The 22624-nt window shown below is 32.7% G+C and overlaps 1 protein-coding gene across 2 annotated transcripts; it reads right to left on the minus strand.

Annotated features, from left to right (window-relative positions):
* Nucleotides 1-1462: 1462 nt before the first annotated feature.
* On the minus strand, nt 1463-21213 carry LOC136042439 (alpha-N-acetylglucosaminidase-like). Of its 2 annotated transcripts, XM_065727403.1 has the most exons (5): nt 21142-21213; nt 17734-17934; nt 13026-13143; nt 9730-9823; nt 1463-1969 (listed from the first exon to the last, which is right to left on the minus strand). In XM_065727403.1, exons 2-5 carry the CDS (start codon nt 17904-17906, stop codon nt 1731-1733), a joined length of 624 nt encoding a protein of 207 aa, XP_065583475.1. In that variant the 5' UTR covers nt 17907-17934; nt 21142-21213; the 3' UTR covers nt 1463-1730. The 2 variants fall into 2 exon arrangements, with proteins under 2 accessions (XP_065583475.1, XP_065583476.1); XM_065727404.1 differs by lacking the exons at nt 17734-17934; nt 21142-21213 and adding an exon at nt 19093-19184.
* Between the last annotated feature and the right edge of the window lie 1411 nt (nt 21214-22624).

The raw sequence follows: 22624 nt of genomic DNA on the forward strand, positions 1-22624 counted from the left end.
AGTTGAGAACTTGAGAGAGAAAGTTGAAAATGTTTAGACGTGCGGTGTAACTTTTTGATCCAAGGTTTTACATTTTCATTCAAAAGATAATCTCAAGAAAAAAATATTGAAAAGCCTCAAAAAAAAACTAAAAACTCTAAAGACGTTGAGAACAATGCATTGTAATTTGCGATCCAAAGGCTATATATTTTCATGCAAAGGGTAATCCTAAGAAAAACGATTAGAACATATTCAACACTTACCGAAAAGTCTTTTTTTATGTACTACTTAAAACCGTGGCTTTTGAGACCTTGAGAGCTTTTTTTATAACATAAGATGTGGTTTTTTTTTACCCAAGGCTTTACGTTTCACACGAAAAATAACCCTATACTAATTTTAAGGGATGTTTCAGAGAGCTAGGGGAATTGTTCGCTAGGGGATAATCCTCTTATAAGTAAATAAGCGATAAATTATACAAAAAATTTAGGTAGCTTTTAGAAAACGTGAATCTTGAGAACTTGCATTACCTACATCAATATTACTACTACTTGCATTATCACTACCTGCATCAGACTAGGTCACCAACTGAAATAAATTTTGCTCGATTGAGTTTATTCTAATATCCAAAGTCTTAATACGCTTTAAATAAGGTCAGAATGCACGAAAGCGGTTTTGTTTTCCATACCTCTTCTTCCTTTGCAATCTCTTTTACTTCAATTTCTTAATCAGTTTTCGATAGATGGCGACATTTGAAGTGTAAAAAAGGCACCAAGTTTCGTAAATCTGTTTTAAAGCAAGAAGTCTTGAGCCTGAAAAAGATGAGAAACCCCCCCCCCATGATGGAAAATCATGCTTTCCAAATTCGAGAATTTTATTTGAGTATTGTTGATCTATTTTCCGGAGGGGGAAGAATTTTGCTACTTGTGTATTATACGCAACTGACTTAAGTCAACGCTGTGTAAAACTTGAGAATAAACTGGTTTCTTCGTTAGTTTCTTTCAGCTTAGCGTAAGACACGATAAAGACAAATGAAAAGCGTTAATTACAAGTCATTGGATCCTTCAACGCTGTATGTATTCACTGTGGAGTACTCCTATTTCACACTTTAAAAGTGGGCAACCAAAACGATTTATTGGGTGATTGCTGCCTGTTTGGTTTGCCATATTCAAAATTTCCAAATAAATTGGCTAGGCCTGTTATAGGACATTGCTTGCTCTCTCAAGAATTCCAAAAACAAATACAATACAGGAACTCACGTTTGGCTTTAGTTTCATTCAATGTAAGTGAGGATCTAACCATCAATAGTCATAGTGTTTTCAGCTTCAAAGTACCTGGACAAATTTATTTCAAAATCAATTTAGCGGTAAATCCATCACAGACCTCTGAAGGTGATTTTGAATCACATTGATGTGGCAAAATGTACTTTTAAGACCCTGATGAAGCTATTAAAGAGCACATTGCCCACCCTTTAAATAATGGGATATCTCGTAATCCAATGGATCTCTTAGAGGAAATATTGGGATCCGCAAACAACTATGCTAAAAGTTACATGAACATGCGAGAAGTGAAGTTTATTAAAGCAAACTATTGCTACAATGGGGCAACTGGCTACAATAGAAGACAAGTGACAACAAGAATCAACATATAAAAGCCTGTTGCGTAGCCGTTGGTCTCCCGGCACTATCGAATTTGGCCCCACACCTAGTCGACGGGACCATGCACTTATATCCTAGTTTTGAGTTCACCTGCAATTAACAACATATCTCTTCGTTTTTGTTTATTTTTTTAAACTTGTTTTTCAGTTGTAAAGACCTCATACCTATTGGTTCAACAAGATAGGTTTTCTTGCTGAATGTGAAAGGTTGTTCAACATTGGTAAATACTTTCTGTCTAAACTTTTCCTTATCAAAGGTGCTGTTCTTAATGAGACATTCCCTCGAAGTATCAACAAAAAGTGTCCACCGGGGAATATAATAGTCCATTACCAAACCTAAAATCAGATAAAAAATATAAGTCATTGTAAATATATAAGCATATGTGAATATGTGAATAATAAATATTTATATATATACTAGCTGTTGGGGTGGCGCTTCGCGCCACCCCAACACCTAGTTGGTGGGGGCGCTTCGCGCCCCCCCCCCCCCAAGCCCCCCCGCGCGCGTAAGTCGTTACGCGCCATAATAGTTACGCGCCACTGTAGTTGTGTCCCTATGTCCCACCTGTGAAAATAGATATATATATATATATATATATATATATATATATATATATATATATATATATATATATATATATATATATACTAGCTGTTGGGGTGGCGCTTCGCGCCACCCCAACACCTAGTTGGTGGGGGCGCTTCGCGCCCCCCCCAAGCCCCCCCGCGCGCGTAAGTCGTTACGCGCCATAATAGTTACGCGCCATTGTAGTTGTGTCCCTATGTCCCACCTGTGAATATAGATATATATATATATATATGGTTTTAACTACGTAAAACTTGCGAATATACAACATTCTTTGCTGTCCCATTGTCTTTGCATATAAATAGATTGTCAGGTTATCCCCCTGTTTCCCCCGGTGTCCCCGTTGTAGTTGTGTCCCTGTGTCCCGGTCGTCATTTATATTCCCTGTGTCCCGCGTCCCGGTCATCATTTGTATCCCGGTGTCCCGGTCTGTATATACATTCGTTTTTTAGTTTTGTTTTTCTCCTTTATTTTTTTCCTTTTTTTTTCTTTTTTAGCTTATTTAGATTTTTAGATTTTTTAGTTTTTTTTATTAGTTTTTAGTTTTTATTTCTTTTTAGTTTTTTTGTCCCGGTCGTCATTTATATCCCCCTGTTTCCCCCGGTGTCCCCGTTGTAGTTGTGTCCCTGTGTCCCGGTCGTTATTTATATTCCCTGTGTCCCGGTCGTCATTTGTATCCCGGTGTACCGGTCTGTATATACATTCGTTTTTTAGTTTTGTTTTTCTCCTTTATTTTTTTCCTTTTTTTTTCTTTTTTAGTTTATTTAGATTTTTAGATTTTTTAGTTTTTTTATTAGTTTTTAGTTTTTTTTTCTTTTTAGTTTTTTTGTAGTTTTTACCTTCTTTTTAGTTTTGTTAATTTTTTTTTTTACTTGTGTCCTGGTCGTCATTTATACTCCCTGTGTCCCGGTGCTTTGTTGATTGCTAATCGAACATTCCTTTTGTCCTGGTCGCTTTCTGTTTGAGTGTCGTCATTTATTTTTTTCTTTTTTAGTTCTTTTAGTTTTTACCTTTTTTAGTTTTTTTTTAGTTTTTAGTTTTTTTAGTTTTTTACCTTTTTTTAGTTTTTTTAGTTTTTTAGCTTTTTTATTTTTTTTATTAGTTTTTAGTTTTTTTGTAGTTTTTGCCTTTTTTTTTAGTTTTTTGTCCTGGTCGCTTTCTCTTTGAGTGTCGTCATTTATTAGTTTTTTCCTTTTTTTTTTTAGTTTTTTATTGGTTTTTACCTTTATTTTAGCTTATTTTTCAGTTTTTTCCTTTTTTTTAGTTTTTTTTTATTTTTTATTTTTTTTAGTTTTTTACCTTTTTTTAGTTTTTTTAGTTTTTTTAGTTTTTTAGCTTTTTTACTTTTTTTATTAGTTTTTAGTTTTTTTTTGTAGTTTTTGCCTTTTTTTGGTTTTTTCAGTTTTTTTTTTAGTTTTTTATTGGTTTTTACCTTAATAGTTTTTTTAGTTTTTTAGCTTTTTTATTTTTTTTATTAGTTTTTAGTTTTTTTTTGTAGTTTTTGCCTTTTTTTAGTTTTTTCAGTTTTGACGTCACCTAATCCAGTTTTTTCAGGTGACGTCACCTGACACATCCATCCACACATCCATCCACACATCCACAGACAGACAACTTATTTTTATATATATAGATATACATATATAAATATATATATATATATATATATATATATATATATATATATATATATATATATATATATATATATATATATATATATATATATATATATATATATATATATATATATATGGTTTTAACTACGTAAAACTTGCGAATATACAACATTCTTTGCTGTCCCATTGTCTTTGCATATAAATAGATTGTCAGGTTTACCGACTCTTGAACATGCAACATATAATGGTCCATGGGAAAACAATCTGTATTCAGATCTATACCTCATGATTCTAATGATTGCCCTTGAGCTTTGTTGATGGTGATTGCTAATTGACCATTCCCTGTCCCGGTGTCCCGGTCGTCATTTATATCCCCCTGTTTCCCCCGGTGTCCCCGTTGTAGTTGTGTCCCTGTGTCCCGGTCGTCATTTATATTCCCTGTGTCCCGGTCGTCATTTGTATCCCGGTGTCCCGGTCTGTATATACATTCGTTTTTTAGTTTTGTTTTTCTCCTTTATTTTTTTCCTTTTTTTTCTTTTTTAGTTTATTTAGATTTATTGATTTTTTAGTTTTTTTATTAGTTTTTAGTTTTTTTTCTTTTTAGTGTTTTTGTAGTTTTTACCTTCTTTTTAGTTTTGTTAGTTTTTTTTACTTATGTCCTGGTCGTCATTTATACTCCCTGTGTCCCGGTGCTTTGTTGATTGCTAATCGAACATTCCTTTTGTCCTGGTCGCTTTCTCTTTGAGTGTCGTCATTTATTTTTTTCTTTTTTAGTTCTTTTAGTTTTTACCTTTTTTAGTTTTTTTAGTTTTTTAGATGAAAATTTTTTTTAGTTTTTTCTTTTTTACTTTTTAGTTTTTTATTGGTTTTTACCTTTATTTTAGCTTATTTTTCAGTTTTTTCCTTTTTTTTAGTTTTTTTTTATTTTTAGTTTTTTTAGTTTTTTACCTTTTTTTAGTTTTTTTAGTTTTTTTAGTTTTTTAGCTTTTTTACTTTTTTTATTAGTTTTTAGTTTTTTTTTGTAGTTTTTGCCTTTTTTTAAGTTTTGTTTTTCTCCTTTATTTTTTTCCTTTTTTTTCTTTTTTAGTTTATTTAGATTTTTAGATTTTTTAGTTTTTTCATTAGTTTTTAGTTTTTTTTTCTTTTTAGGTTTTTTGTAGTTTTTACCTTCTTTTTAGTTTTGTTAGTTTTTTTTTTACTTACGTCCTGGTCGTCATTTATACTCCCTGTGTCCCGGTGCTTTGTTGATTGCTAATCGAACATTCCTTTTGTCCTGGTCGCTTTCTCTTTGAGTGTCGTCATTTATTTTTTTCTTTTTTAGTTCTTTTAGTTTTTACCTTTTATAGTTTTTTTTAGTTTTTTAGATGAAAATTTTTTTTAGTTTTTTCCTTTTTTTCTTTTTAGTTTTTTATTGGTTTTTACCTTTATTTTAGCTTGTTTTTCAGTTTTTTCCTTTTTTTTAGTTTTTTTTTATTTTTTATTTTTTTTAGTTTTTTACCTTTTTTTAGTTTTTTTTAGTTTTTTTAGTTTTTTAGCTTTTTTACTTTTTTTTATTAGTTTTTAGTTTTTTTTTGTAGTTTTTGCCTTTTTTTAGTTTTTTCAGTTTTTTTTTTAGTTTTTTATTGGTTTTTACCTTTATTTTAGCTTATTTTTCAGTTTTTTCCTTTTTTTGAGTTTTTTTTTAGTTTTTAGTTTTTTTAGTTTTTTACCTTTTTTTAGTTTTTTTAGTTTTTTTAGTTTTTTAGCTTTTTTATTTTTTTATTATTTTTTAGTTTTTTTTGTAGTTTTTGCCTTTTTTTATTTTTTTTAGTTTTTTAGCTTTTTTATTAGTTTTTAGTTTTTTTTGTAGTTTTTGCCTTTTTTTAGTTTTTTTAGTTTTTTAGCTTTTTTATTTTTTTTTTAGTTTTTAGTTTTTTTTGTAGTTTTTGCCTTTTTTTAGTTTTTTCAGTTTTGACGACACCTGATCCCAGTTTTTTCAGGTGACGTCACCTGATCCACAGATCCACACACAGACAACTTATTTTTATATATATACTAGCTGTTGGGGTGGCGCTTCGCGCCACCCCAACACCTAGTTGGTGGGGCGCTTCGCGCCCCCCCCAAGCCCCCCCGCGTGCGTAAGTCGTTACGCGCCATATTAGTTACGCGCCATTGTAGTTGTGTCCCTGTGTCCCACCTGTGAATATAGATAGATTTATATATGTGTTTCAAACTGCGTAAAAATTGCGAATATACAACATTCTTGGCTTTCCCATTGTCTGTGCATATACAAAGCCGTATGTACTAATAATGACGTCATATGCAAACGCTCTTTTTACAAACAAACAAACATGCATACACACAACTCGTTTTTATATAGATAGATAGATAGATAGATACAATACAAATTAACTGCGTAAAACTTGCGAATATACAACATTCTTCGCTGTCCAATTGTTGCTGCATATAAATAGATTGTCAGGTTTACCGACCCTCGAACATGCAACGTACAATTGTCCATGGGAAAAACAATCAGTATTAAGATCTATACCACATTTTTCTAATGATTGACCTTGAGCTTTGTTAATGGTAATTGCAAATGCTAATCGAATTGGGAATTGCAATCTTTTAAATTGAAAAGGCAGATCCGTTGGAATCATGGGAATGCAAAGAATAAGAACAGCCTCACCCTCAAAAGGCCCTGTAAAGATTGTGGCCTCTATTAGGTTTTCTTTTGTTTTTTTTACGGCAAGTCGTGTGCCATTGCAAAGCTTTGGTGGGTTGATATTTCTTAAAAGTATTATTGGTACGCCTATTTTTAGTTGTAGCACGTGTGGTGGAAACCCTGAAGGATCTATGGAATTTAAAAATTCAGATAGGCCACTTCATTTGGTTCCAAAACTGCGTCGACTGACTTGTAAAGGACTGCCTGGTCTCGAATCTTGGTCAAAACAATATTGTTGATTTCGTGGACGTCTATATTTTTGGGTGCGAGAATCGCTCTTTCACTTAGCCATTTATTATTTTTATAATTTTTTAGAATATTCGGAAATACTTTTTCAATCAATTCATTTTTGGACGTCACCAAATTACAGAAATCAGCAGGTAGTTGTATACGTCCTGAAATTGAGGCTACTGGAAGCTTTCCGTTTCCAATTGCCAGCAATTGATCTGAAAATGTTTGACCAGAGTCATCGTTTTGCAATCGGACACGCATATTTGTAGTTAATTTTAATATTTTTACGTGTGCCCTTAAATTAGAATTTTTCAGGCAAGCATTCATTTCCTTGCTGTTCTTTTGATTCCTCGGCACACTTTCTTTTCTGACTTTCTCTATCAGCAGCAAGTTTTTTGGCTTAGACTCTTTGAGCATCTTCATCGGCTTTTGCCATTGTAATTTCATCAGTCATTTTAAACTTAAACATTAATAGACTTCTACGTGAACATATATGTCTTAAATATCATTAATGACGTCACAGTCATAGCATAAATGACGACAACTAACTTCATGACGTCATTCGACATAGAAACATGACGTCACCTGACAGACAGACACACAGACAGACAACTTATTTTTATATATATAGATGTATATATATATATATATATATATATATATATATATATATATATATATATATATATATATATATATATATATATATATATATATATATATATATATATACCCCAACACCTAGTTGGTGGGGGTGCTTCGTGCCCCCCCAAGCCCCCCCCCCGCGCGCGTAAGTCGTTACGCGCCATATTAGTTACAAGCCATTGTAGTTGTGGCCCTATGTCACACCTGTGAATATATATATATATATATATATATATATATATATATATATATATATATATATATATATATATATATATATATATATATATATATATATATATATATATATATATATATATATATATATATATATATATATATATATATATATATATATATATATATATATATATACTAGCTGTTGGGGTGGCGCGAAGCGCCATCACTACGCCAAACCAAAGGTTCCTATCACTACGGACCCCAACTTCTATCACTGATGAAGTGCAATTGTAAAAATTTATGATTCTCGCCTGAGAATGGTAGAAGAGACCCTGCTCTATGATAAATTTGCCCTTTTACTTTGAAAGTAGACATAAATTGATCTGGATTTTCAATTTGGGCTCCAAACGACGTCATTTGGAAACATGAGTTGTATTTTCTGATTCATTTATATTCCTTATGTCCCGGTGTCCCGGTCGTCATTTATATCCCCCTGTTTTATATCCCGCTTATTTTTCAGTTTTTTCCTTTTTTTAGTTTTTTTTTACTTTTTTAGTTCTTTTAGTTTTTACGTTTTTTTTAGTTTTTTTTTAGTTTTTTAGATGAATTTTTTTTTTAGTTTTTTACCTTTTTTTCTTTTTAGTTTTTTATTGGTTTTTACCTTTTTTTAGCTTTTTATCTTTTTTATTTTTTTTATTTTTATTTTTAATTTTATTAGTATTCTTTTTCTCTTCTATTTTTCATTTTTCTTTTTTTTTAGTTTTTTTTTTAGTTTTTAGTTTTTTAAGTTTTTTCCTTTTTTTAGTTTCTTTAGTTTTTTTAGTTTTTCGGCTTTTTTATTTTTTTATTAGTTTTTAGTTTTTTTTTGTAGTTTTTGCCTTTTTTTAGTTTTTTCAGTTTTTTTTTAGTTTTTAGTTTTTTACCTTTTTTAGCCTAACCAGGATTTGAACCTGGGACCTTTATTCTCCGTTCTGACACCCTCTCTCACCGAGTGACTACTCCAGCATGTTCATTTTGGTGTTTTAAATGGTATATTATTAGCCAAATTAATGTGTTTTACAATATACTAAGCATCGTCATAACAAAAATGATGGCAACTAATTTCATGACGTCAGCCGAAACATGACGTCACCTGATCCACGATCCACAGATCCACAGACAACTTATTTTTATATATATATAGATATATATATATATATATATATATATATATATATATATATATATATATATATATATATATATATATATATATATATATAATAAGTCATTTCTTAATGGCAGCACAGGCTCCACCTTTCAACAGACTTCATTTTTTAGTTTAGGATTAGAATTGAATCAAATTTTGACTATGTATGTTTTTAATTTCTCATTGTAGTTTTAATGTCATTGAACAGAGGGACCTTACCCCATCTTTCTGGGATCAAAACTTAATTATATGTGACCATTGCTAGCAGTACCCAGCACGTCTTACAGAGTATAACAAGGGATCGACAAAGCTGCCATTTTTTATATTTTACATTTAGAGATGATAAGAAGCTGCTCTAAAACAGTTTTTTTCCAAATTCGCCTCAAAGGTTCCTGTGACAAGATTTTTGAAAGAGAAAATATCACTAGGAAAAAATTGCATAACATTTTGGGAAAATAGAAAATGAAAAATGCTTCTAAGATATGCTTTAGAAAATATTCGAACATACTTAAATTCTAGAAAATAAAACAAAACTCTTTCAATAGTACACTAAAGTTTAGCTTTGCTATTAAATATAATCTTCTCTAACAATAGAAAGCAGAAAAAGAATAAGAAAAGAGAATAAAAAATAATGGCATTTTAAGGATTTGATCATATATAGGTTCTGTTCTAGGCCCAGTCAGTTGCGTGGTCTTCAACGCATACTCCCCGCATCCCCTTCCGAAAACGAAAAATCGCGCAAGTAAACAAAAGTAGAACAAGACATTTGGGGCAGCAAGTATCAAATATTATCACAACTTTTTTTTACATTCCATCTGTATATGTTGCAGTTTAGTATTCGAATAAACAAACAAGAAATCACAAATAAAAATTAATTAAAAGGTTAAAACTGAATTCAAAAATAAAAACAAAGAAACATTGATATTGTTAAAGAATACAACTTACCGCCCCATTCTTTCGCAGTATAATCAACAATTTCTTCTCTTGGACCCCAGAGTGTTATTTGATTCCTTGCATTGTATTCAAACTGAGACTTCTCCTAATAAGACGATAAGTACAGGTTATTGTTTCACTGACAATAAAATAAATATGACAGAGCTAAAGGCAAAGCTATGACTGTCCAAACCTATCAACTATTCTAATTATCACCCTTTCTTTTCCCAATCATTAATCATGGTTGTAACGGTATCTGCAACCTACTAAAGAGATAACCTCGGGCCATAGTAACCAAAAATTAAAAAACGCGTAAAAAACTGACTGGTGGAAATAAATAGCCAATTGTAGCTGATTCGAGAATGGTAGCTTTTATCTCGAATAGTTTTAATTCCAAAATATTTTGTCGAAAACAAATTTATGGAAATTTTGTAAAACGGCCTTTAACCGCTCCTAAATGGCGTCGGAGGGAAATAAACAGTATACCATTGAAATCACTATGGCCAAAATCCCAATTCAGGGAAATTACAGCCCCTGACTCGAACAAAAAGGGAAGTCCCTTTTTGCATCTTTCCAGTTTTTTAGAACAAATTTTGCTGTGTTTTATGAAATATTAAAATAGCAGTAACATTTTGATTTCTTTTATACCTTCAATTTTTACTTTATTTCGCCCTCTCATACGTCAAGACGCCAGATCCAACGTCAGATTTGATTTTACCATGACACTGACAATTTTTGTTTGTTTATTAGAACAACGATGAAGCGAAATTTAAGTTTATACTCATAATTGAGCTATACAAGTTTCCTCATTACACCTTCAAAGAAGAAAAGGTATAACTATTGGTCGAATTCAATCCTTGTCTTAACAACACAACTACAATAAACTTGGCGCAGCAAAATACTATCAGTAGTCGATGCTTGGCCAAACCATCCTTTGGCCACCCCTATATGACCTATACAAAGTTTTAAAATGACTTTTTTTTCAGACCTACTGTCTTAATCTGGGGCCCTCAGATTTTGGGATTTGGTCTTCCAGAATTTCAAGGGCAGGCGGAGCCACTTTATCGCAGTAAAGAGTTGGCTCAAACCGCATAGGAGGGCCAAAGGAGGGGGGGGGGGCAATTTCACTCCCTCTAAATTTTAACAATATTATTTGGCAGCTTCATTGAAAAAAAGAAAAAATTCTTGCCCCTCCCCCTGCATTTTCATGAACTGGCGCTCCTAAACCCACACTGTTCGTAAAGAGTGGTGCTTTTTATCCCATTACCAAGATTCAATTGTAGAACAGTCTCTTTGAAAAATGTGTCATATCTTCAGCTACTTTTTAGAGTGTCCAATACTACTGCCCCGGCATTAAGTGCACTTATCACCCTTTCGTCAAAGCGCCGCTCATCTTTTCTAGCCCTCTGCAATCCCGTAGTATCCGAAATTGAGTAAAATCACTAAGTGGTTATAACTATTCTACTTTCAACCTCTTTTCGACATCCATAATCGTTGGAAAAATTGCCATGAATAAGTGTTTGTGTATTAAACTGAACCAAACCTTCCAGGAACAGTTGAATAATGAAGTGGAGAGTTTAAAATTTGACATTGCAGAAGATGAATTGAATAATTTAGGAAAACAATTTGTGAAGTTGCTGATAGTGTCTTAGGAAAGAAAATTAGGAACGCATCTAGGAATATTAGTGAAAAGGCTTTCTGTTTAATAAAGGAGAAAAGGGGCTTGTACAAGAATTATCTCAGTGATAGATCATATGAAAACAAGAGGAATGTAAAGAAATTGGAGGAAGCATTAAAGTATGGACTAAGAGGGTGTGAAGTGGAGGCCAAGGATAAAATTACTGAGGATCTGGAAGATGCAGCTAGACGACACAATAGTAAAATATTGTACTGGCATATTAATAAATTCAGAGGGAGTAGTCAATTCGGACTGTTCCCAGTTAAAGATAGAAATGGGGCCACAATTGGTGGTAGGGAAAGAGTGATAGGGAATGTGCAAAAGCGAGAGAGACTCCAGGAACAGATATAGATGAAAATGAAAAAGTTTTTGATGCCTTGAATGTGAAGGAAGATTTGTTTTGTGAGGAACAATTAGCGACAGTTCTAAAAAGGATTAAAATATAATAAGGCCCGAGGTGCTGATACTGTGGTAAATGAGTTTCTTAAATATGGTGGCTCTGAGGTTAGGAATAAGCTACTGAAGATTATGAATGTAGTTATTGAAAAAGGGGAAATACCTATTCATTTTAGGAAAACCCTAATTAAACAACTCTATAAGAAAGTTGATGAGTGAGTGTGGTTATTATCGAGGTATAAGCCTCATCTCTGCAGGTATATGCAGGTATCTCTGCAGGTATGGAATAAATGTTTCCTCCGGAATGTTTCCAGGGCTCTATATTATTAATGACATGCAAGCCAGCTTCGTCACCGAGTTGGGCAGACTGGATTTTATTTTTGGTATCTCTATTTTTTCATCTTTTCCTCTGGAATAAATATTTCCTCTGGAATGTTTCCAGGGCTCTATATTATTAATGATCTAATTTTTTCATCTTATGCTTTGGAGTAAATTGCTTATTATTTTAACAATCTCCAAGTAGCTTTACAGCAAATAATGCTTTGCAAGCTGTCTCGTGAATTAGTTTAACTATCAAAAAAGAAATACATTTTACAACTCTGATATTTTCTTAGTGGTTATTTTAGTTGTTGATATAAGGATGACGAACTTGGTCCACAAGTATCAGGGTCATTTTAATAATGGAACAAAAATATCCCTATTTTAGATCAATACGCTTGTGCACTGTCAATGTGTATGTGCGTGTATGGTTGGCATTAGAAACTATACCAGAAATGCCAAATTTGGACCAGGAGGATCGTGAAATGGGCTTTGAAGGGATGAAAGTGATCGCATAACATCATTTTAAACTAACCAGAGGCCTTTTCCATTGACGTAAAGTTACTGGAAGGAAAAGTGGTATTTTATGCCTTTAGTCAAAGCGCCAGTGAAAGTCAACAAAAACCACTCTTTTTCGATTAAAATCATAATCTATGATCCTTCTAACCCTCGACCCCCCCCTGGATATGGCCTTAGACGGTACTTTTAACTTCTATAGAGTCATTCCTTAAATTTATTAACTATGCTAGCTGGTGTGTCACTATACAGAACTTCTTGTGTAACATCTGTGCAAGATTAATTAAGATTATCAAATGTAATGCAGATGCCAAGATTGAGTCAAGACATAAATTCAAATTTGTTTATAAAAGATTATGAGAGATAAAAATTAAAAGATTATATATTATAAAATGCATACCTCCAAAGGAGCAACAGCTTTAGCAGACTCTATCCAAGGTCCCAGCATGAATTGTTGGTTACTATTCAGGATGGTATCCATGTCATAAAGGATTTTCAGAAGAGTTTTAGATGATGTCCTGTAAATTTATTCATTAGAGCAGTGGTACTCAAACTTTTTATTTTTGCAGTCTGAATATTTATTATTCTATTGTGGTAAGTGCTATAAATTGTATTTTGGGGTGGACGGTTAGCTTTCATATATAAAAACTTCCTTACCAAAGTATGAACATTTGCAGGGGGGGAGCGGTTAAAACTCCTTAACTCCCATCCTCGGATATCGCCCTGAGTATTTACAAAAATATGCTTGAGGGGGAGGGCTTGTTGATTTTACAGAAATGCCTTATAAAGCACTGATTAGTAATTTTTAGGCCCTGTCAAGCATTATATAAATAAAATTCACGAAATACGTCACAAAATCTAAAGCTAAGTCATTTTCGGTAATTAAATAAAAAACAAGTAAAGAGAAAATCAAATGAAAGTAAAGAGTGACGTCCAAACGTGAAACGTAAATAATTTCTTAGACTACACTGTCTTCCATTTACAAATAAAATGAAGTGAGCATATAATAACGGGCTTAACTTTCTATTAAGATAGCGAAAATATTCTTTATTAAATGTTTTGCCTATATCTACTTCACTTTATTTTCGTTATTAAACGTGTAAAAAACAAAATTATATCCTATAAATAAGTAAAAAGTAAGTAAGTAAGTAAGACGGCACTAGACCCTTAAGGTCTAAACCGGTGGTGCTGATCTCCGTTTCATGGCCCTGCAGCCAGGAAGTGCAAAAGGGGGTTGGGGGCTAATCATCCTGTGCTTTCACACACCCTTCCTGCTTACATTCCCCAGATTTATCCAGGCACTCATTTAGAGCTGGGTCGACTCTGGCTGAGTCTAAAGAGTCACGCCACTGACCCCTGTCCCAAACTAAATAACTGGTCACAACTGGGAATGAACCCGTGCCCCTTGGACACAGAATTCCCACGCCACAGCGCCAACCACTCAGCCAGGACGGAGCAATCCTATAGATGGATAGTCTATTACGGTTATATAGTTTATACGGTAGTCTATACGGTTAGCTTTCACATGTAAAAACGACCTTACCAAATTATGAACAAATCGTATTAAGTTTCAAATTTAATACACAAAATTCTCAAAGAAATGCATCCAAGCATTAAATTTAATTTTTTGAAGAAGTCAAGACACTTAAATCTTAATAAAACGTGAAAATCTTAGTAGATATTGAGCAAAACAATTTTTGATTGTACATTTCTGACTAAATTTTCAAAATTTGCGTAAATAATTCCATTTAATCACGACGAAACTTTATTGAAATTAAAGTTGTAGTACCCCATGTTATGTGGAATATTTTCTTGTCACAGCTAATGGTCATATTTGACTTTTTGACCCTTCTCAGATAATGCCAAAAAACCGTTTGTAAGCTATTCTGAAAGGGAGAATCAGCAGAGCAATTAAGGTCAGGAAGATCAAAGTGTGACAAAACATGCATTGCCCTCTTGCTTCTTCTTTTGAGAATTTTTAGTCATGACAATATAATTTCTAAAAACTGACAAAAAAGACATGTTTACAAGACAACACTTTCATTGTTACTAATGCCTGGAGCAGGAATGAAAGCGATGTGTCAAAGGACAAGCTTCAGTGACCGGTTTCCTGAATCAGGAATAGATCGAATCAGGTCACAAAGATGACTTTTTTCCAAAACAAGCACACTTTGTAGACATAATCATTGGTACCTATTTGGAGGCGGCATCTCCCTCTAGATTTCCACCCATACTAGATTTTAAAAAATACCTTTGTTTGTATTTTCATCTAAAAAGGTCTTTTCATCGAAAAGAAAAGCCTTCTCTAAAAGATTTTGAAAAATATACTTAGCCTAAACGTTTTCGAAAATTGGCAACACTACCCACAATCGGAGATCCAGTAAAATGTAAAGTGTTTGCACAGGTCTGAATGAATAGGAATGGCTTCTGCAACAGCGACTGATAGATTTTGCCGAAAAGTACTATTGACATTACCATTAAATAGTTTATAAAAGCCCTACAATGTTTTTTGGAACGCTTTCTTCAAAAAAGAAACGGTAAAAAAAACGTATCAACAGAACAAAGAAATGGTAGATTCATCTTCAAACACTGTCAACTATAATATATTTCTAGTAAATAGCTTTACTGGACAGGAGACTGCTCTTTCAGCGTTTGTCCCCAGTCATTACTCAATAAGCAAGATATTGCGTTTCTTATATTCAAGAATACAAATACTCATCTTTACATAATTTCTAACTCAAATCATAAAAATATTTCAAATATGTTGAAATACTTACTCAAAATATTCTAGTGCAGTTTACATTTTAGTCAAAATTAAACGATCAAACTCAGCATGTTAGAGGTTTCAAGGTATCAACAAAAATAAAAAATTTCGTTGATAGAAACAACGAAACAAGGGACCGAGGGTTCCATAAAAAGGGACCAAGGGTGATTTTTTTTTTCAGGGATAACCGTCAGTGATCGTAGGATGTGAAAAGATGGTATAATTTTAGGTTCACCCTTTTAGCAAAACTATAACAACCTCACTTTCGAATGGAGAAATTATAGCCAGTTGGATATTGTTCATTTATCAATTGGCTTTCAAAACATTCAAACTGAAGGTTTTGAGTTGGAAAAACTAACGACTAAGCTAAATTCTAATAATTTAAATATCATCATTCGTTCGTAATATAGTGAGTTTCATTTCAAGCTACTGATTAATACCAAGAGTACACTAGTGAACTCTCTATCGTCTAAAAATGAAGATTGACTAAGGAAAATAAAATAACAATTCCTGTCAAATAGAATGTTGTGATGAAGCTATAACAGAATTTCAGCCAAAATGACAGCACTATTTTATGGTACTAGCCATGGATTGACAAATGCCTAGTCACGTTTGAAATTCTAATGCGTAAAATTCCTAAAATAGTAAAACAGATTACCCCCCTCCCTTTCTGTAAGGACATTTGGGTTTGACCTTTACTAAAGTTTCCTATACTATTGTCTTTTAACCACTAGTCTTGGGGTCTTAAATAAGAAACCTCTAATTTTATAGCATAAAATTATTATTATATTTCCCTTTGCGAAACATATGAACTGTAAGCAAATATTTTCCACCGTTGAATTTTATTAATTAATACATCTAACACATAGATCAACTAAAAGAGTGTTCTGAACTTTCTAATCTATTTTCAAAAAAAGTGAGGGATAACCTCTCGTTTGCGGATGAGAATATATACAAAAAAATGAAGCTTTTCAGAGAAAGAAATAGAGAATACTCTGCCCCCCCCCCCAAAAAAAAAAAAACAAACAACAACAACAAAACACATCTGACGGCCACCCCAAAAAGTCCTGATCAGATAAATCAATTCAAAGTTCGGTTATCCAGTTTAATCTTTGGATGTAACTAGTCTCTAGACAATCTTTTCTCTCACAGACAAAAGAATGATTGTTTTTTCCTGGAAAATAGCAGCTTCATAAAAACACATGTTATCATTATAAGAAATTGCCCAACACTTCGCATATACAATTTCAAAAGTTTCTAGGCTGTAAGTCCACTCGTGTTTTGCCACTCAAAGTTTCACTGGTCACTGCAACCTTAAGTTTTACCGCAATTGTAATAGGTTTTTACCAAAGCATCGATTTAGTTTGTAAATCAATCGATAAAACGGAAAAAATAGTCGGCGCAATCCATATTTCTTTTTTCTTCTGTATATTTTTCAAGTCTTTCTGCTTAAAACCAAAGTGCATATTCAACGTTAAAAAAAATAAAATAAAAATAAATTATTTCTATTTTTATGCCCTGGGACAACGCTATGGTATACTTTTTGAGAGATGATGTCATTGACACCATGCTATTATTTTGGGTATTGAAAGGGAGGAACCTATGGAAGAGAAGAAGTCAGAAGCAGAGACTAGTAAAGGAGGAAGCCACGCCTAAAAGGTGTGTGAAGTTTATAGGCCTGTAACTAAAACTATTCGAAAACACGAACTGAATAATACTGAAAACTATTTAGTTTATGCAACATTTATCTGAAAAATCGGTTCAAATAGACGGACTTGTTATAATTTCCTATATTTCTAGAATTTTATAGAACTTGGATTTGACTGAAAACACAAAACCAACAAAACAAAACAAGCTTAATAGCAGAAAACTCTTCAACTAGCGTACAGATCTATAAAAAAAGAAGCAAGCTCAGGTTTCAGAATAGTGCTAATTTTTCAGATCTCTACAAATATACGGTAATAATCAGTCATAATAATATTCAGTTTAATAATATCTAGGTAATAATAGTGTTTTTATTTGAACCAGTTTTTCAGATATATTTTTCATAAACTGCCAAGCAATGAGTATTTTTCGTATTTTCAACTTCACTCTTCAATTCCATCAGAAAAATTTTCACATTTTGGATTTCTTTTTTTCGTTTTAGATTTTAAAAATATACACAATAAACTTTAAAAAGAGATCTTTGTCTATCTTAGGCGAAGAAACCAAAGAAATCAACATTCGTTTCTTGTCAAAATAGACCTTTAAATATTTGTTCTAATTTACACCTAACTTAAACATTGCCTAAAAAAATATGCAATTTTGTCACATAAAGAATAAAGTGGTATATTTTCACTGGTACCTTTGAGGGGTTACACATAAAAACTTAAAAAAAAGGGATAAAGATCCTCCTGAGACATTGCTGGCGTATAGGGAGTCGAGTCGACGATTCAGTTGCTGAGTGTTTTTACAGGGACAAGTAGCAAGCTTGTAGCCCAACCTTGCTGCAGTGGGGATCAAATCCGGGTGTTCCATATTGCCAAGAGAGCATCAATCCACTGTGCTACAACAATAAAAACTTTAAGTGCTTATTAAATTCTCTACAATATAAAATATTTAAATTTTGAACATTATTTTTTACCAGTTAATTCAAAAGCCTGTGTAGCACAGGGGATTCAATTAATTCATGAAAAAAGTCCGATATTCTTGATGTGGTAATTTATAATGTAAGCAATATTCCGAAAATCAGTTAGAGGTGATATTTCAAGAAATATGACAAGATTCATTCAAATTTGACATCATTAACCAGAAAAGTAACTTTCCAAAAGATTTGTGTGTTCTATCATCTTTTATGTGAAGATGACGTCTTTTTCTATTGAAAACTATTGGTTTGTCAAGATGGGGAAGCGGCATTTCAGAGAATGCCTTAACGGAGTCACTCAAATATGACATCATGAACCACAGAAGTAGTTTTTAAACATACGTGTGTTCTATCATCTCGTATATGAAGACACTGCTTTTGGCGATTAAAAAACATCGATTTTATCAAGCTGGGGGGGACATCCTGTATACAGTCTTAGAAAATGAAAATTCAATTGGCTACTAGAGTTTCTATTTTTTTTAATTTTGGACTCTTTGAAAAAAAAAAAACTTATGGTTGGTGGTACAAAATGGCAGAGATCTCTTTTTTACTTAAATAGGGTACTAGTTATGGCAACTTCCTTTCAAATTAGCCCAAAACTCCCCAACCACTGGTTCAGTAAGAACACCCGTGCGAAAAACTAACTGAATACCAATGGATTCACTAAGTTTTGTGATTTACTATATCCAGTGACAAACTAGAATCACTAAGTGATTGAACTAAGTGAACAATGACACTTTGTCACTATTCTCTTGAGGCATTTTGATATTCAAAATCACAGCTATGGTGTCGTCTCTTTGTCAATTTTTCAATCAAGCAAACATTTTATTGTTCTTAATTCTTTTAGAATTAAGAATGTTCTTAGAATGTTCTAGAATGTTTTAGAATGTTCTTAATTTTTTTCGTCCTCGATTATCACAATGAAATATCGACATTTCGAAGAAAAATCGATATTTTATTGCAGGTAGAGATGACGGAAATTGTTTTGGGAGGTGTTTCATCATAAAAGCGAAAAAAAAACGAATTATACTAGAATACCAAAGTAATCGTAGAAAAATACAAGGTCATAAAAAATATCACCTTAAATCATGCATTTTCCTCTGCTTATATGAATGAACAACAAATAAATATTGAAGTGAGAACATGTCCTGAAGAACCTGTCTTGATACATCGACTAAATCATGCATTAGGGGTTTTATACCTTGGAACTGGTTGGAAACTTCATAAAGGATATTCCAAGCCAAAATAACGTCCTCAACATTGTAAAAAATCAAAAAAATGAAAGTTAATGCCTGCCTTATAAAAACAATCATAAAAGATCGCACTTAACGCCTTAAAATACAAGTGCGTTCGAAGTTTGATCCCTATATTGCCGGGTTGAGCCTTCAGTACTTACAGATTTGTAAGTACACCTCTTATTCTTACACAGTTGTCTATATTTACTGAAGTTAAACAGCAATCAGTATTTTTTTTTCACTCGAAAGGGCTCAAATAATCTTTTTTGCAACCACAACAAAAAAATAAGTAAGATTCCAAAAAGCCTTCTGAGCCTTCAATGCATAGACTTAAATTCTGTCTTAAAATTAGAGCCAGGTAAACAAATACAGCTTAACCATATTGTCACCGTCCAACCTGAAAAACTGTATATTAAAAACAACCAAGTCCCCAATAACCAGAATATTGTACTTTCAAATTTATTCCATGATTCCATGGTTTCAATTTCCGCGATATGACATGCCAATTATAGCATTTAACTCCTTATTGTGATTCTAAATTGATTTACATTTTGCTCGGCCGTATTCAGCATAGTATCAATTTTCGAATTGTTGACCCAAGAGAATGAGAAATCGTCATGCTTTATGAGTCAACTAAAAAAAAAAAAAAGTTGTACTTGTCTATAGAATTATTGCAAAAAAGTATAGAACTCTTATAAAAGTTAGAGTTTCTGCAATTTGACAGGGGAAGATAGGAATTAAAATTTTCAAGTGGGGTACATAGTGTAGCGTCTGACAACCTAATGAAAAAAGTAAAAATTTCAACGAAAAACTATAAATTTGTTATAGCTAGTCTGTATTATAATAAAATTAACGCTGAAATTTCTCTTTAAGCGATAATTATTCCTCAAATTATTTGTTTAAAAAAAATATTTCTAATCAAAGTCCAGCCAGTGCAAATAGACCCACATAAGATTGAAAAAATTATGGCAAGCTAATTGGGCTGGTTTATTCCAGGCTGTTGGCCCACGTGACGAAATTTTAGTTTAAAAGTACCTGAAAAGACAAGTAAGCAATAGCTTCGGGTACACTACAAAAAGATTAAATCAGCAAATGTTAGATGACATTGGCGCGCTAGTTTCCACTCTTGTGCTTCCACGCTCATTTGATACTTCTAACTCAAGTTTCTAATACTCATTTCATAGTATATTGTAGGTGACACAAAACGATACAAAGGAAAATAGAACTCCTTCAAGTTATTATGAAATACTTTCTCCACGGGATTTCCTTACATAGTGAATTTTTTTGTGTTTTTGATCCCCATCTTATAACTAATTAGAAACTAAAAATTTAAACATGTAAAATTTTTAGTAATGCAAAGAAAGTTGAAAGGAAAAACGTATTTAAACAAATAGCCCACTAAGAAGAGTCTAAATATTTTGGCTTCATATCCAGATACCTTTATCAACAGAAAAAAAGGGAGGGGGGGAAGAACCAGCTCAAGCAAATTAGAATATACATAGAAAGATGAGAAAGCATAAAAAGATTTAAAAAACGGGAAAAACGAAAGAAACCCACATTTCATAAACATATAGTATTTACTGTTTTACTTTTTTATAGTTTTTACTATTGTTTTTAAAGAAATCCAATATGGTAATTCAAATAAAATTTTATTTTTTATTTCATTCTAATTACAAATGGAAGGGCAGTGTAGTATGAAGAGTACGTTGACCCTACTATTAACCCTAAACTACTATTTTAACGAACCCTAAACTACTTGCACTAGTTCTAAACTACTATTTTAACCCAAAACTACTAGATTAACTACTATTAACAGTACTATTGGCTCTAACTAGTACTCTAGAAGTCTGATTTAGAAAAAACACAAAGTTAAATTCTATATAAATGGACATACCTTTAGCAATAACCAAGCTCTGTCGGTGAATTCGTTGTATTCTCCGTACCCATGCGTTGCATAGTTTTTGACCATGTAAAAGAAATTGGAAACATGAACATACATTTGAACCGACGAGTACGTGTATATGTATATGAAAAAAAACTTTTTCATATTTATTTTTCATTGTTTTTTTAATAGTTCTAGGAAATCATGCACTCCCTTCATGGAAATTTTCTTCCCCCATGACAAATTCCTCGATGGAAATTCCCCCAGCATATCCCCTCTTCTCAACCCCTCACCCCAACCAAAAAATACTCCTGAAAACGCCTGTAAAATTCCCAATTACCATTACTATATGTAAGCACTGGTCAAAGTTTGTAACTTGTAGCCCCTCCCACGGGGACGATGGGGAAGTAAGTCGTCCCCAAAGACATAGTTATAAGGTTTTTCGACTACGCTGAATAAAATGGCTATCTCAGAATTTTGATCCGTTGACTTTGGGAAAATAATTAGCGTGGGAGGGGGCCTAGGTACCCTCCAATTTTTTGGTCACTTAAATGGGGAACTAGAACTTCTCATTTCCGTTAGAATGAGCCCTATTGTAACATTCTAGGACAACTGGGTCAATACGATCACCCCTGGGAAAATAACAAGGGAAATTACCCGTACTTCATAGTTTTTTGAATGAAAAATCATCGTTATTATGTCTTCAGGAACACCACTTCCTTGATCATTCATTGAATCTGCTTTCTAGTTTGTCTACTCAGCATGATATTTTTGCTGTTCCCGCTACACCGACTGGTGGACGTACCTCCGGTGGTTTAGCTACAATTTTACCCAAGTCTGTTAATGCAACTATTCTAGCAATTGATACAAATTTAATAGCTTGTAGTTTTTCAAACGTAGTTTTAATTAATTGTTATTTTCCTACTGATTACTATGGTGATATTTCTTTTGATGTGTTTACTCAATGCTGTTTTAATCTTAGTAGTTTTGTCTCTAGTTTACAGTCAAATTTGCGTACTTATATTTTAGGTGATTTTAACTGTGATCCAAAAATAGCAAATGAAAGGGGTACAATTTTATCATCTTGTCTTCCTAATTTTTCTGTTTTACCGAAGTCCCAGGATTTGAATTATATTCATTGGAGTGGTAGTACAACTAATATTGATTATGTTTTTTCTTCTAACCCAAGTGATCCTTTGCCTGTGGTTACTGTAATTGAGGATTTCCCCGTTAGTGACCGCAAGCCGCTTCAGTTCCTTATACCCCCTTTGGCTTCTCGTCCTTCCCCAGTTCGTTTTTCTGGTAATAAGCTTCCTAAATTTTTTGATCGGGTTGATTGGAATCCAAATTTTCGACCGCTTTACCAAGAAAGAGTTAGGACTTTAATTGATAAAGTTTATATCCCTAATAGTTTGGATTCAATAGACAGTAATCCTTCTTTGACTATTAATTGTCTTTATTTTGAATTAATTCATTGCTTAAAGTATGGTGCTGC

Source organism: Artemia franciscana, unplaced genomic scaffold, assembly GCF_032884065.1.
Source record: "Artemia franciscana unplaced genomic scaffold, ASM3288406v1 Scaffold_1283, whole genome shotgun sequence".
Taxonomy (NCBI): Eukaryota; Metazoa; Arthropoda; class Branchiopoda; order Anostraca; family Artemiidae; genus Artemia; species Artemia franciscana.